Source organism: Rhinocladiella mackenziei (genome assembly GCF_000835555.1).
Source record: "Rhinocladiella mackenziei CBS 650.93 unplaced genomic scaffold supercont1.4, whole genome shotgun sequence".
Taxonomy (NCBI): domain Eukaryota; kingdom Fungi; phylum Ascomycota; class Eurotiomycetes; order Chaetothyriales; family Herpotrichiellaceae; genus Rhinocladiella; species Rhinocladiella mackenziei.
The window spans coordinates 1,367,840-1,384,446 of record NW_013550601.1 but is presented as its reverse complement, the minus strand read 5'-3'; the positions used below and the strand labels follow the sequence as shown (position 1 = coordinate 1,384,446).

The window sequence follows — 16,607 nt, the reverse complement described above, 5'->3', positions numbered from 1 at the left end:
CTCGAGGGGGAAAAAAAGAAGCCCCCCCTGGCAAAAAGCCCATGCTACAAAGCATGGAAGAAAATTGAAGCAGATCATTTCAGACTCTTATGGTAGTTTTCAGTATTTTGGTCATGTTGAAGATATCTATCGATACCCGAGCAAACGGCTCCTCAATACAGGAGCAGGAGAATTACCGACCCTGCTAACAAAGCTACGTCAAGGCGGAAAGCGCACAGGAGAAAAGTCTTGATGGTCCTGTCGTCTATGCACCGGCTGTCGCGTGAGGATGAGCCTCTGCAGGGACTGAAAAGCTTTCAAACTTTGCGGCGAGCCGAGGTGACCAGTCAACTCAAGTCCATGGATATCAGGGTCTCTTGACTTCCTCGTCCCTTCTCTGCTCCATGAGAAACACGATGTTGCACGGTGTATACATCTGTCTGTGCGGTACGTTGAAGGCTTAACTGCGTCCTTAGAGCATGCTGACTAACATTTGAAAAAGAATCGATGGCAATAGGGGGACAGCAAAAGGGTTTCCTCGCCAAACAACCCTTCAGATCGAGGAGTTTCTTTTGAAAAAGGCTTCACCAGGTCGAACATTAGATGTCGGAAGCCAGTGAGCCAATGAAGGTGAGGGTCGATTCCCGGTCGTCGAGTCTTTGTATGGAAAAGCTCATCCTGTTCCAGGCGAGCTCGATGGCAAGAGGAGCCCGTTCATTTTCTCGACCCCTGCCTTCGCCCAGGGGATGCTTCTCATCTTCAACACATGACACATACCCACTCGGAGGAAGTTTCAACAACTCGAAAAAGAGCGGATACTCTGTCCACCATAGCCCGGTCGAATCGTCATCCTATCAAGAGACATTGTGGTGAGTTTAGACTTACCTTGCAGAACTATCGACTGTGGCGTCCCCAACCTTTCGCCACTCCTAGAACGCTCTATCATAGCAGCATCCTGATGAGATCGTTGCCTAAAAGCGGGTAGGAAAAAAGATCCGAATCGCAAGCTGCCAGTCCCCAGGCAATGCCATTGACTGAAAGTCTCTGAGGTTATTCCAGTTCTTTCGGAAGCTTAGAGTTTCAACGGGACATTTACTGACAGTCGGAGAAGTTTGGTGCTGTTGTTGGGGATTGAAAATGCGCAGGGCACAGCTTCGAAATGCTTCGAAATGTCTCGGGAAATTTTGTCCGGGGGGAATTGAATGATTGGGGGGAATGGATTCCTTGTGCTTTCTGAATTCTTGCAAGCAGGAATAGCCCTCGCACAGTGGCTCCATCACCAATCGGGGACCCTGTCCAAGAAGCAAGAGCCAGCCCCTACATTTCTTCATGCAAAACGTTCGGAAGTCCTTGCATTGACAGAAGGGATGACAAGGGACTAAGTCGCAAAAAGAATCTGCATCTTCTTGGTGTAATCTGTCGATCGCAATAGTTGCCATTCCGAAATACTCTTCGGATCATCCTTGTTGCGAATGCTGGTCAAAGCACGTTGAGAATGGGTCTGTCGCGTGCCGGATTAGCATGCAATGACAGTCGAATTGCTTTCTAACTTTTGCGAGTTTGGGATGGCCCGGGGGGGATGTTGGAAAGCAGTGCGCTTGGAGCAGTTCCGTGCAAAGAAGGAGGGTAGGCTAATTGAATTCCTGGGTATATCTGATACCGTTCCTTGCAGGTTGCTTGACGCACTTGTTGCATTTTTCCTGGAGTTCCTTGCATATCGACTAGCCTTGATGAACAAGCCGGAAGCATGAAAAGCGGCACGGATGACTGCCACAAGTGTCATGCCACAACAGCGGCTCCAGACCGAAAAAATGTGTCTACCGTACCTCTTGTCGGTGGAACCGCGCCACGCAAAGAATCCGCCAAGGTACCACACAGACACTGACTCAGGCTGATCCGAAAGTCGGCCACAAGCTCTGTCGTTGGTGGCGCTTTGAAGGAACGAAGTGATCGAGCGAGGGTCGAGTTTTGACTCTTGGGCCGTTGGTTCGCGGGGGCGCCATGCGATGTTGTTGGATGGGTTTGTGAAAAGCCAAAAGCAAACAGGGTTACACCCATGGCATTGGAGACCGACAAGAGGTGCCGACGAGAGGAGGGATTGGTGGACGGAGAAGAAGTGGATGCGAGAGGGACCAAGGGGAGAGTGTTGGATGGTGGATCAGCCTGCGCTTAATGCTCCGAACCCTGGAACTTTTACTGTTTTCCGCAGCATTGCTCGCGAGTCCCCCGGTCTCAAATTTGCACTGTCCTGCTCCATGGCGCACAAGTTTTGTTTGACTGGCCATTCAACTTCTATCCAGCACCACCATCACCCGCCCAGACTCGCTGCTCCCCGGTCAAAAAAGAACACACTACACCGCGCTCTCTTGCTACTCGTTATTTGCATTGTTTTTGTGCCTGACTGTTGGCCTCAGACGTCGTCAACAACTCCTCTAATCCGCGTCCACGCTTCCTTTCTACTCGTACACATGGCATTTGACTGAGGCATACTTACCAGCAGGCGCAACATTCGACCTCGACCATAGGCCGATCTGCCTGGTTCTCTCTGGTCTGAAGCAGTAGACTAACTCGAACTCGGACCACCAGTTGTCTTGTCTTGCCCTGCCTTTCCTTTGCTGTCACATCTTGGACCTATAAACGAAACACCAAGTACGCGTCTTCGAATATTTGAAAAAGACCCAGGGACGAAAAAAAAAAAAAAAAAGGAGACTCCTCAATTCCCTCACCAACTGTCACTCGCCATCATGCGCGCAGCTGTTCGACTGTGATCTCGACCGGTCCTGCTTTCTCTACGATTCTTTGCATGCTCCTCCATGGGTCTTCCCAGACACTCGCTCAAATCTCAAATAATACATACCATCAAATACAATTCAATATGGACAACAGAAACCCATATCCTTCCGATACCGCTGCCCACGCCGCTCACTCTTCGACGTCTTCCATCAACCTCTCCTCACCAACTACACCTATGTTTTCCAAGGGTCCCTCATCACGAGGCTCTAATTCCTCCATAGCATCATCTCCGGGACCACGAGAGTCTTTCGATATGTACGGGGGTGCTCAACGATTGGAGAATGTAACGGAAGACCCACAAGAAAGAGACGAATTCGAAGGTTACACTTTAGTCAATGACAGGACGTACGATTTTAACGACTATGACAAGGCTTTTGCCCACCCTCATGGCCAGACTTCACCTCTGAGCTCTCCTGTACAACATGGATGGAGTTTCGGAGAGACCGATGAATGGTCATTGACGTCTCCGGGGCCTCGTTATTTTACGCGGCGAAAGTCAATGGACCAACCTTCTTCCACTAATAATCGCTGCTTCAGCAGCAAATTTGGTTCCATATCACGACGTTGGAGGAATAGATCCGCCGCTGGTCCACAACTCTCCATTATCACTCATATCAATTCTCCTGCTTCTCGGACTAGATCTCTGAGCTCATCTCAAATTCTTAGTCCCGCTTTGAGTGCCATCTCCAAATATGAGAGTTTACTGCTTGCACCGTCGGTTGCCCCAACTCCAAGCGAGGTGTCTTTCGACACCGAGAGTAGACCAATTGATATGAGGACCAAGCCATCGGAGGAAGAAGAGATGGTCCATGCGACCACTCCTCTATTACCTCCAATGCTCTCGGAGCTCGGTGAGGCGGAAGAGCCTGTTCAGTCTCCTCTTCAGTCACCGTCAATTGCTCCCACATCTGCGTTGATGAGCTCGCGAACGTCCTCTGACACTCCGGTATCATGCCTCCCCTCGCCACCACTCTCCGCCAGACCGTCAATGGTTTCAATGCACACCCGGTCTCGAACGAACACAATGACGAATTCTCCTTTCGCGGACATCCCGCCTATGCAGCTCCTGGATGACTCTTCTGACCCTTGGGCAGTTCGATTAGGTCATGCGAATTTCACCATCCACCCTAAGCCATACACACCCGAGACCGTTGACCTCGACTCCTATACTGAATTCCGGAACAACTGGGACCAGGCTCGCACCAATTATGCCAAACATATCACCAGGACTGCCGAGCACTACGGTTTGACCTCCAAAGTCTACAAATTGACTGAGGAGAAATGGGCTTCTGTCGACCATGTGTGGAAGAAACAACACACTCGCATGAGGACTGCACTGGCCCCGGTACTGGTCCGTCTGAGTGATGGGGATTCAGAGATGCACGAATCCGCCACATCAAGTACGGTTCTCGAAAAGCCATTGACCAAGGTTGTTCTTCCCATCATTGACGACAAGAGCGGCAAATTCCCCGAACTTGGGGATGGAGAGATTGTCGGACCGATGGCAGTTGCCAGACCTCGGACTTTGACGAATCCCAACAAAGGCATGGAACCGCGAAATCTACCACTTTCACCACGCAAGCGCAACCTTCTCAAGTTTCTGTCCGGCATTTTCCGCAGCTGAACCATATTATTTCCACATCCGCCTTGTACACCGTTTTTCCTTGATTGTACAAACTTCTTTCGGGTTTACGGCACCACCAAATCGAAGGTGATTCTATCTATTCCTGGCGTTATCGAGGGGAAAAATGAAAAGAAAAAGGAAAAAGAAGAACCATTAGGACACCCGGAGGACTGAAAAAAGACTGTCAAAGCGGGGGCCATCCCTGTCATAACATCTAATATGTGTTTCGGTAATTCAGCAACTATGGCCTGTTTGTATTTGACGATGACGACGACACTCCTTTGATGATATAGTGAGAGCGATTTTGATACCAGATTGTCACGACTTGCAGCCTTCAGCACCGCGACGTGCGTTCACTCCTTTTGTATCTGAGTAAGGAATCCTGGGTTTCTTGGACCTTGTGGTGGCAGAATCTGAATTTGTATACAATTGCAATACGTGGCGGCTTGATGCATCGATATCTCGACCTCGTCAGGGATAATCGATGTATATAGCGCAGTCGGTATGACTTTTCAAGTCCAGAGAAGCGGAGGTGAGGGATTATATACAATGAAGGAAACGTTCAGATCTTTGACTCCCATTCTGGCGTTTAGCGTAAGGCTGGAAAGCTCGTCTCCTCCTTTTTCGGTATTGGTCCAAGATCGACCACGACCGTTTGGTCTCAATTCTGCACTGTACCTTGTTTACTTTCATCACATGCTTCTCTAGACTCCCTAGATCTGCTGGCCTTGTTTGTCCATTTTCAGGTACAGGAGATGATCCGCGCCGTCGTGTTCAGTGAGTTAATATTCCGTTCCGACGATATCCTCGTTTCCCCCGACCTCGGAAGCTTGGGTTGTTCAAAAACTCAGAAACATTGTACAATTCTATAACACACGTACCGACGACTGCAGCATTCTCGTCTCATTGCCCATTGCTCACGTGAAACCCGTTCACAATGAACCTGCTCGATCTATTCTTCTTGCTCATTTTCCTTCTTCCCTCCTTTTCTTTCGGGAGCCCCGATATCCCAATCCTCTTCGGCATTCCCAACCCTTCACACTCCTCGACACTGCACCTCTCCGCGGTCGTCAACAACGCCTCGCCCCCTTATCAAGCACAAGTTGAATGCTGGGTCCTTAAAACCCCATTCACTCGGTATCCCACCGTCGGCCGCGCGGTAGGCCTAGGCGACACCTCGAACACGACGTACGTGGTTCTTCCGCCCCGGAGCGCAGAGGGATGGCATAGGCCTCCCCATCCCATGTTTTTTGCACTCCTTTCGGGCCTGGCGCGCGTGGATACGCCTAAATCGGAACACTCACACTCTCACTCTGTCTCTTCTTCGACTGCAGAAGTCGAATTTCGGAGCCTATTAGACGAGGAGCAGAACCAGGATTTTGACTCGCTTTACATTGTCTCTGGGCTAAATCCGCTAATTGTCGCCGTTGACACGGATCTGCGTGCTCCAGGGCATTTGACGTTTTACCCTTCTGATGTTGAATCGGTGGCGTTGCAGATACCGTTCAAGGATGGGGTGGTGCCGGAGCATGAGGTTATGCATTTGGGGCCGTGTCGGACGGAGGTGGAGAGGCGTGAGGATGGGGGACGAAGTCGGGCATTAGACAGGAGATAGTTACGAGGAATGGGAAACATGCTGGAGTGAGTAATCCTTAAGAGGAGGATTAAGGAGGAGTTTGAGGTATTGCGATTGATTGTTCAAAAATTCCCCGGCCGAAGGGATGAATCTCGGTTGATTCTTCATCTAGTTCTATCAAGTCTCAACAGAGGCATCTATTTTTCTATCTAATATATATCATCGACAAACCTTTCTCAAAGTAGATCATTTCAGATCTATGTATCCGTCAGCATCACTATAGAGTTTGTGGCCACAGATCATCGGACCTCCAGCGCATAATTTTTTTTTTTTTTTTTTTTTTTTTTTACACCGCTTGTCTTCCTTCTCTAATATCTCTCATAACCTCGTAGAAAAGCTGCTTGAAAAACACCCTCGTCTCCCAAATCGGCAGTACCACAGAAATAAATGTCGAGCTGAATACCCAAATAAAACTGATGACGACCCATGCCGTGAAGAAGTCCTTCGAGAAGATATAGTGGGAGAGAAACATGGGAATGGGAATCAAGAAGTCCATGATGAAGGGCAATACGAAGGATGCAATGCAGGCGAGTTTGAAAGCTGAGCGGAGACGTTGAGGGTTCTCTTCCATGATGGCATCAAGGGACATTTGGCGTTCTTCATCGGCGCGGATTGAGTCTCGTCGGTTGTGGATCGGGACGTGTTTTTCGTCTTCTTGAGGTGTCGCTGCAAGGACCGGGGACGCGGGCGATGGGGTCTCGCCGGCGGCCTTGATGGCCTTTTCTCCCTCGGCGGCTTCCACCGTGCTAGGTGGGGTTGAATCGGGTGCCGCGACCCCCTCGAGGGCGTGCTCAATGTTGATGGCTCGCGTGGTGTTCCAGTCATAGTGGTCTGGTTTGAGGAGGGAGACGACAACCGTGACGATGAGACCGGTCATGATGGCGGCAAGATTGCCGGCGAGAGTGGCGTAATTGGAACCCGTTGATGCAAGCGTGATCTCGCCGTAGTAGACTTGTGCTTCTACCAACCATGCTGTGAGGCCTGCTGCAAGGCCAGACAGTGAACCCACAATTGCCCCCGCTCGACTCTGCTTCTTCCAAGTGATGGCGAAGGCAGTTGGGAATACAGCACCACCAATCAGGAGACCCATCACCAAGAACAACCAGCCGAGGTCGATACCAATAACGTTCCAGATGATGGCGAAGATTGCCATGGTCAATCCAAACACAGCGACGTTGACGTGAGCCATGAATATCAGGTTCTCCGGTGTTGCATTTGGTTTGATGTAGGCCTTGTAGATGTCGAAAGTCAGGATGGACGACACGGCGATGAGCTCCGCAGAGGCGCAAGACGTAACGGCCATGAATAGGGTGATCAACAGAGCCACAGCGCCTGATTTACCGAGCAAGGTGCTCGCTGCAAAGGCAGCGGCAAGGCCAGAAGAGATCTGGCCGGGAGTTGGCGGATCAGGGTATGTTGGGAATGCAGGGTTGTCTGTGAGGGCCACAGCGGCGAGTCCCAGAGTGGTCGCGAAACCGAATGGAATGGCAAACCACGCCATGCCACCGAGGATGTAGGCACGGACAGCCGTGGTAGGCCGAGAGGCAATGGCCCGCTGCCAATATGCTTGGTCCAAGAACACGGTTCCGGAGCCCGAGCACAGTTGGATGACGCCAAAGATCAGCGCATTGTTTGATTTCAGCGTCAAATATGACCCCTCCTGGTTGCCGTCCACGGGCCGGAGGTTGGCGGCTTTCTTCAGCAATTGGAACATTTGAGATGGAGAACCGATTAGATCGTCCTCAGCATAGACTTGGAACATAAAGTAGAGAATGATGACCATGAGAATCAAGGTATGAGAGTAGTCGCCTGCAAATCGTCAGCAACGACCACTCGACTTTCAGCCGAAGGAACGTACTCACATAGAAAGGTAGCTCGAAGGCCGCCCATGAGGACATACGCCACCACACCGAGAGGGATCAAAAAGATGGCCGCATATACATTCATGCCCGTCAGACTAGTCACCACGGCGGAGCCTCCGAGGAGGAGTTGAGAGCCGACCAAAATGTTGGTAACAAGGGCAAAGAAGATGAAGACACAGTGAGCAAAATTCCCGTAGCGAACTTGGATGATCTCGAGAAAAGTGTGGCAGCGAGGAGCATTCATTTTGGTCTTGCACGCAAGGATGGAGAACATCAAGATCTGCACAGTAGCACCGGCGGCATACTGGGACGTATTACATAAGCCATCGCATACCGGATCGGAGCAGGGAGGAGTCTCACCCAAAATGGTCCCGCCACGCCATATGTGTAGGCGACCGTGCTGCTCTGGAGAAGGGTCGCAGCCCAGGTCCAAGCTGATACGATACCGGCTGCGATCAGACCGGGTTTAACGCTCCGACTGGCGGTGTTGAATTCCTCGCTTGTCTTTGTAGAGTAGTTGGTGTATTTGTTCTGGTGGGAATGAGTGATGTCATCGGGATCCTATTGAGGAAGCCACCCACACACCTGGAGCATGGATATTCCAATCATGACCGCTGTGAAGAAAAAGCCGATACCAACGACGACACCATATCCAACCCCCTCGGGCAAAACGGTCGACACGGAGTCAGACATGGTTCAGAAAAAGCACTGAATGAAACGAGAGAAATTCTATGGGTCAGGGAAGGGAGGGAAAGGGGGTATCTGACCAGAAGTCATGGTCTTTCATATATAGTCGATCGATGGCATCGACCACAAGCCTGATAGGCATGCACAAGAACTTTACGATAACGTGCGAAAGGAAGGTGAGAAAGTGTACCGGGCAATCGCCTACATTTAGTCCTAGTCAACCGTTTGATATTCGGTGGTCATGAACAGGATCCCTGTTGTGATGCATGATAAGTGATCTTATCTTGTCCCCCAATGTCAGGACTTCCAGGGACACAGAGATCGTCAATCGGAAACAGGACAATATCATTTGACGGATGCCTTTGTTGTCGTGGAAGTCCGATGGCGACATGCATACTGGCGTTGAAAATCCTCAAGGTTAGTTCTTCCTGGTGGAGAAGGATGTGAAACGTGTCCGCGGTGATCTGCGAGGCTGTCGTTAAAATTCATACTATCATACCCACGCACCAGTCATTTCTAGGATGTTGATATGAATATCACACCATGTCGAATTGGGAAGCTGATAACGGCTCCCTGGCTGTCACGTGCTCAAGATGAAAACTAGGGGCCGCGGACAGGATATTCACGGATGGCTAGCCCCCAATCCCCCAGGAATTGGTAGAATGCTGCCATAGTCCGGAGAATCTATAATCCGACAATTACCTAATACTTTGCTCTGATTGGCTGACCCATCGGATCCAATCCATGGCCCCCCAGGAATGGGTAGAATGCTGCCTTTGTTTGCTAGACCTCCCCCCGATCGGATCCAGTCCACGGATCATTGATCACGGTGCCCTGTGCCGTACGATATCCTCCATCGGATCCAGTCCATGGACCATATGTAGACGATGTTGATCACGGTGCCCTGTGCCCGTACGATATCCCCGTCGGATCCAGTCCATGGCCCATGAGGTAGACGACGGTATAACCAATTAGGAAAGCCGACAATGGTATCGGTGATATATCTAGCAAATACCGATACATGAAGCTTAGATATCGGCGATGAGATCGGTATCTGCTAGTCCGGAGCACTGTCCATTATAACAACTGATTCGTTCTTCATATCTAATCTAAGTCCCGGTCTTGTGACGTTAGGTGATGTTGAACAAGGGGCTATAATGTATAGGCTCCACCATTGAAACACCGGTGGGAGGTTTCCATAGTCGACGACGTTACTGGCGGCTGCTCTGCGCGACGACGAGGTATTCGCATGTCTATAAAGAAACCTTCAGCAGCTCGACAAGTAGATAGAGAATAGATCACTCCTTCAATTCAAGTTGCACAAGAAGTTTTGACAATAAGTTGTTAAACTGTGAGACAATACGTGGCAACGACTTCAGCGTAGCAATAGATGTTCAGCTAGACAAGGATTTCGTCTATGATCTGAACACGGAGACACCGAAAGATGGCGACAACCTTTGTCTATATAAACATGCGAGGCAGGACCTCAATTTGATAGAAAACAGAGCACTCCTTCAACTCAAATTGTACCACAAGTTTAACATAAGTGTATGTAAGAGTAGGATCATGGTATTTTGCGCCGCTGATAGCTTGGTCTTGGAGCAGTGAATTTCTCCCTGAATCTTCGCTCCAGAAAAACAATGAGAGGAATTGAAAGGCGCGAACAAGACGGAAACAATTTGCTGCTGCATCATTGGTCTGGACCAAGCCGATGGCTAGTACGCTGGTCGGTACTGGCTTTGACGAATTTTGCAATTGAGTGCGGGTGAAAATGAATCCCCCCATGTGAATGTGGTCTCATCGATTCCTCCTGTCAGATTTTTAGGCCGAGGCGAGAGAAGTTGAATGAACGAGCTCCTCCCTTATAGCGGAATTGACAATCCATATGGCCGGTGAGAGGATTTGCAAGGCTGCCAGCTGGAGTTCTTGCGTGGGAAGCACAAACTGCCCTCAGAAGCGCTTGACTCTCGAGACAGAGACCTTCCACTTCCTCGTCTTTCAAGGCAGATGGTTCTCATTGCGCAGCCTCAAGTTTGCTCAAACACTCTTTCTGCCGTTGAACGACCCGTTATCGAAATAATCTACCTCTTTGAATCCAGATTCTTTGATCTTCCTCCGTCTCAGGTTCGTGATCGATTATCCATACCAACCGTTGCAGCTTTCGGAGGAAAGGTTCGGGTGCATCGCCTTGTATACCAAGGTCTGTTTTGACTATGGAGAGTCCAGATCAATATGTGCTCAATCGAATGCATCTAAACGATGCGAGTCAGCTCAGCGCTGGTAATTTCATACCGTAAAACGCACCCTACACTAAGGTTGTGCGTGCCACTGTCGCCCTGGACAAACAAGTGTCATTTGGCGTAGTGGTATTCCGGAACAAATCTCTAAAAACTGCATTAGATTCATCTCCTATTGTTGTTGATTTTCTAGATAATGTAACGATACCAACGAAGGGTAAGGATCTGTAACGAGGGGTGTTTGGGGGGAGGGGGGTCATAAATCGCTGCGAGCGCACAAGGTAGAGTGTGGAATCGTAATATACTGAAACCTGTCTAAGGGTTCGAAAGCTCTTCTTATACCTTTCGCCTCTTTGCCTATTTTCGGCGTCCAGCCCCCTTCGTGCCACTTCTGCGATGGCTGGGAATTCGTTGCGTGATATTTGGGTGTTATAGAAAATCACGTCTTCAAAGGATTGAGGAATTGTCGTAGGTTACTTGAGGTCGATTTGCGAGGTGTCTCGATATCGCCCATTGGATTGTTCAACATCCATCGCACCATCATTTTGTAGCCATTAGCCGACCCTTCCTCGAACAGAAAGTGTTTCGTTTTCCGGACAATAAAATGTGGATGCTCGTAATGTGCTTGGATTATACGACCTTGGGATCCAGAGACGGAGTAAATGAAGACCTGTCGAGCACTAATTAGCATCAATTCGGTCATCAAAATAGATACCTACAGGGAAATGGCGTTCATGAGGCTTTTTGGCCCAGCGTAGCTTATCACCGATCAAAAGAGCAGCACAGTACACTTCACTCCGTCGCAAAAACCGCTCGTCCGAAACGGCTCCGTCAAGCAGAATACATCCTCGATGTGGAATGCACTTGTCATTTGCTTCGAAAATCAAGCTGGTATGAAAGTGAGGTTCATTATCGCGCGAACAGCTAGTGAAGCCGAGTCGATCCTCAACTGTCGAATAGCTATCCTTCCTATTTGAAGCCAAGTGTGTAAGTATGGATAATTTGGTCAGACTTGGAAAACACTACTACACTCACTCTCGAGCGTAGTATGCACCTATGGCCTTTGGCTCATCCCCGAAACCAAATAGCCCCATCTCATCGAAACTGTTCTTAATGGTAGTTGCAATTCCACACCCTGTGCAGAACAAGTTCCCCTGATCTAATCCCCCAAAATCGTCCGATACTTTCGCAAAGAGCTTGTCGACTTCTTGGCTTGGATACGGTGTGCCAAACTGCAGTCCAGGGTCTTCTGGCTTCCCAGTTTCGAGATCCATTTCAAACACTCGGATATTAAGAGTGTCGAGATACTCCGTGCTAAGATAGGATCCGCGTGGACGGCGTGTCTCCTGGTACACTTTGAGGACGTGGTTGAAGGGAGAGTCTCTGTCCATGGTCACGGATTTGCGCTTACCACCGACTTTGGCAAGTGAGGAGATGGTAGAGTCGATTGGATGCTTCAGCCAGCGTGAACGGTTCTTCATTGTTGCGGATGGGAAGAGATTCGTATGATAAATTTTAATCTGATCAGACGAAGGTCAATGTTTGTTTATTGGCGTAAATTGTTTTGGGCAACGCTTTTGCTACTTGATGTGAAATTTTGATTGATAATGTCGTTGCCGAGAAAGTCTGTTGAACAAAAGGGCTATTGTGTACAGGCTCCACAGCTGAAACACTGGTGAGAGGTTTCCATAGACGACGACGTTACTGATGGTTGCTCTGAGTAACGACGTAGTATTCGCACGTCTATAAAAGAAGCCTCAATACCTCGATATATAGATAGAGAACAGAGCATTCAAGACATCTCGAGTTGCACCCAGTTTGACAAAATCTGCCTCTGGCTTAGGCGGCCTGCCCGTTCTTGACCGCCCGCCGCTTTTGACGTCACTATAAGAACTGCTCTCCTATCCTCCTCGACGTCAACCTCTCCATCATCCTCATCTCCCTTCATCCTGGGGCCCCTGGCATTTCTGCCCTGCCTCACATGATCAGCCGGCGCCCTACATTCTCAGGCCTCCTTCCAGTCCACCCTTCCGCGGCCCTTTAGACCCTTAGGAAATTGTTGAACGGTTGGACAGGAGCAAGAGCCCCTTTACCGGGAATAGGGGTTATCACTCCTATATAGGATACAGGGGGTAGAAATAGGAGAAGAAAAGGAGTCAACATAAATATCAGCAACCTGGCAGGACCAGTTGCTAAAGAGCAGAGCATTTCAATTCATATTCTCTTGACATTCATTGTTTGACAGAAATCTATGGCGATTCTGTTGCCCTGAATAAACTCTTAGGCGAACCCTCGGCAAGGATGGTACTTCCGTTGCCCCGAACAGCCCCTTAGAAAACCCTGGGAAAGTGATGACATTTCCGTTGTCCTGTATGCTGTACAACAGCGCAGCACATAGGCCGACCCACCATTAGCCATTGCCAGTCCCACAATGTGTTCCCCCGATCCTGTCATAAGCCTTGCGATCCCTACTCAACGCCCTCCCAGAAGAAATCCGCCCAGGCCGCAAGATCCGCAACATTAAAGACGACTCGCCCTTCTGGCGGTAGAGCGGCTCGGAGGAAGATTTTGTCAAATTCGAGAATCGGAGGCGCCCTAGCAACGTCGTAGGCTGAGACAGTGCCTGGCTGAACGGTGACAATTTGCTGACCGATGGTAATCGACTGAGCAGTAGGACCTAGTTGTGGGGTGGGATTTTGGGTGATTGTAAGCGCTTGGACTTTTATCGGAATTGGAGCGTTGGGATTTGGGTGGCCTCTGGTAGCTGGTCTATATGCAGGAGGCGGAGAAAAGCACCACTTCTCGACCGTTAGCGTCTTCTGTGTTAGCTTTATTGAGATAATGATGACAATCTTGACATCTCCTCCAGAGTTGACAATCCACCATGTTGCGTCATGTCTCAAACGAGTAAGTGTTTCAGAGAGTCCAGACTCAAAAACAATTGTTGGCCAGTCAGATTTCTCTTTTCGGGTCGGGAAGGGGCAGAATCCCGTATCACCCTCTTTAGAGGAATTAGGGAGTTTGTACGTTGTCCCGCCAACAGGATATAAGCACTCTCGTGGGAGGCCCATCCGACGTCGTAGAGGTTCTTCCTCACTCTCTCCCTCCTCTTCTTCTGCTACTCCTATACAACTGCCCTCTCGAGCTGTACGCTGTCTCGGCATTTGGTTACGTTGTCGAGCCACTTCTGCAAGGCTCACGAGTCTTTCGTTCGGATCTTGGCGTATTTTGCGGCGTTTTGGTGGCTGAAGCTGTTCTACTCGAGCGCGCAAGCTGGCAATTTCCCGGTCCTTCAAAGCCAACTCAATATTGCGTTTGTCTAGTGCTATACTAACCTTTCGAAATACTCGTCGTGTATGTGGGCTTCTTGTCTCGCTTCTGAGTATTTTTATAACGTCCTGGCTCTTCGTTGGGGTTTTGAGGAGGAGGGGTTGACGTGCGCTGGGTCACTACCCAGCGATTTGATAGCGCTTTTAGTCGGTTCTTTGGATAGAGACCAGTTGCTTTCCATCCAGACTGAATATTCGACTTGCGAAAAGCAACTTCATGAGCTTCTGCATAAAATTCGAGAAATCTTGCTTTGTCAAGCTTAGTTTCATCGGTCAGAGCCACAAAGTCGCCCACCAAACGTCGATATGTTGCTTTTAAGCTCGAAAAGCAACCCAAATCCAAAGGCTGTGTAACATGGGAAGTATGCGCTGGTAAGAAGAGTAAAATAGATATTGTTGAGAAAGCATTCTGTCATAAATTTGTCGGTAGTATGAGAACCGTGCCCGTCGACAATTAACAACCGTGCCTGGGATAAATCTTGAGGTTCTGTCTCGAGCAAGAAGATCTTTTCCAGCCACTCAAGAGCCATGTCGTTACTTGTCCAGCCATTCTCTGAAAAGGATACTTGCCAAGTAGGGTGCTTTTCGAGAAATTGGTCTTTGAACCACTGATCTTGAATACTTTTCGCCTTGAAGATAACGAGCGGGCTGAGGGCGACCCCAGTGGCCGAGACACACTCGATTATAGAGGTCCATGATCGTGAAAGATTCGTTTTAACAGGCGCCTGGTCTGGCGACATCTGCGAACTACCGACAACCAAGCCGTTGACGCCCTGGCCCTCCATAATTCCCCCCTCATCGGCATTATATCGTCGGCTGGGGGGGATCCAGCTCATTGTCTCGTAGAGGTCGAAAAGCTTGTTAATATTCGCTGGGCTCGTTGCATTGACTCGCTGCCAGTCAGTGCGACGGCCAAGCTTGGTTTTGATCGATGGGTGGCGTTTTACGAAGGCAGTAGACCACCTCTTTCCAAGTGGACGGTGGTCGTTCTGCGATCTAAGGATCTTCGACGTGATGGAACGGATTTGAGCGTGTGTTGGAGCATATCCAAGGCCATCTTGTCGCAGAATCCATGTCATAAGAGCTTCTTCTTGTACTGCCGAGAGCCTCTGTTGATTTTCGTGAGCTGCATTAGCGGGCTGTGCTCCAAGAGACCGTCGTCGAAGAGTAGTGCGTGGTGGGCCATGGATTCGAGACGCGGCCTTGAAAGACTGGCCATTTAAGACATCTTCTAGTGCGTTTTCTATGTCTTCTTCAGTATAGCTAGCCATAATAGCCGTAGAAGAGCATGACAGAAAAGATCCCAGCTCAATTGAACAAGAATGTGATGTTTCGTGATAGATTGAAGGGAGTAACGTGCCAGACGCGTGTGGAGTTTTGACGCGTCTATGGTGGGGTGGCCAGACCGGGGGGTGGCCGTTACTACCCACACTGACTTACTGTAAGTGTCACTCTCGAGGCTGCAAGACTTGGCGCGCCAGCCAAGTGCTCACGTGAGAATGAAGACGCTCAATGAGATGCGTAGGGCAGCGCCTATTCTGTACACCAACCTTCCTTCCACGACTTACTCAACACACTTTGCGCATTGTTCTATACACCTCTCTATTCGCCCTGGTTCTCGTTAACCTAGCGACGTTCGAATCTCCGCGGTAAGTGGCGTGTTTGTAGAACGCTAGCGCGTAGAAGTGATCTTCGGGTAGAGGGTAGAGAAGCACTTCCTTCCTTTTCCTCTAGTAAAATTTGTATCCCCTACACGGTCGATACCGCCCATAAGCGGGGCAGTTACCCCCCCAGCTTACGGGCGGTTCCCCTCGGGTTTTATGGGCGGTTTCCCCCCGACTTATGGGCGGTTTTCCCCCGGCTTATGGGCGGTCCCCCCCAAGTGTCAGGGCGGCCCCTGCCAAGACACTAGATACCGGGCGAGACGCAGGCTTATAACCTCCTCGTCTCACCCCATCATCGCTTGACTCCTCAAGCGATCGAGTCGATATCATATAGGACTGTCAATTCCATCAATTCCCATTTGAATCACGCTTGCCCTTCCGTTCCTTGGCATTCCTTGATACCAAGCCTATGGGCGCTGGTTTGTTATCTTAGTCAGCACGAGGTATCGACCGTGCAGGGGATAGAGGGTGACCAATCGAGCTTGTCAGGGTCCGTAGACTGGATCCGGTGGGCGACGGGGGATTTCATTGGATCCAATCCATGGACCATCTCAACGTCGAGGCTTGACCGTTCAGGCTCAGTTACGAAGCATCTCGTGTGTGATTAATAGAGCTTCTCTAGATGGTCCACAGACTGGATCCGATGAAATACCACGACCCATCGGATCCAATCCATGGACCATCTCAACGTCGAGGCTTGCCCGTTCACGCTCGGTTACGAAGCATCTCGAGTGTGATTAATAGAGCTTCTCTAGGTTGTCCACGGACTGGATCCGACGGGAGCCGGCGCGGAAAA

At 49.8% G+C, this 16,607-nt stretch overlaps 3 protein-coding genes across 3 annotated transcripts; 1 reads left to right on the top strand and 2 right to left on the bottom strand.

Annotated features, from left to right (window-relative positions):
* Positions 1-2,854: 2,854 nt before the first annotated feature.
* Z518_05630 (uncharacterized protein) lies at positions 2,855-4,396 on the top strand (the record flags this gene model as incomplete). The annotated part of the gene is made up of 1 exon (XM_013416442.1): positions 2,855-4,396. The coding sequence occupies one exon, from the start codon at positions 2,855-2,857 to the stop codon at positions 4,394-4,396; it is 1,542 nt and encodes a 513-aa protein (XP_013271896.1).
* A 1,922-nt stretch (positions 4,397-6,318) lies between these two features.
* On the bottom strand, positions 6,319-8,587 carry Z518_05629 (uncharacterized protein; the record flags this gene model as incomplete). The annotated part of the gene is made up of 4 exons (XM_013416441.1): positions 6,319-7,841; positions 7,895-8,198; positions 8,255-8,425; positions 8,480-8,587. The coding sequence occupies 4 exons, from the start codon at positions 8,585-8,587 to the stop codon at positions 6,319-6,321; spliced, it is 2,106 nt and encodes a 701-aa protein (XP_013271895.1).
* Positions 8,588-11,257: 2,670 nt separating this feature from the next.
* Z518_05628 (uncharacterized protein) lies at positions 11,258-12,299 on the bottom strand (the record flags this gene model as incomplete). Its single annotated transcript, XM_013416440.1, has 3 exons — positions 11,258-11,488; positions 11,538-11,787; positions 11,854-12,299. 3 exons carry the CDS (start codon positions 12,297-12,299, stop codon positions 11,258-11,260), a joined length of 927 nt encoding a protein of 308 aa, XP_013271894.1.
* Between the last annotated feature and the right edge of the window lie 4,308 nt (positions 12,300-16,607).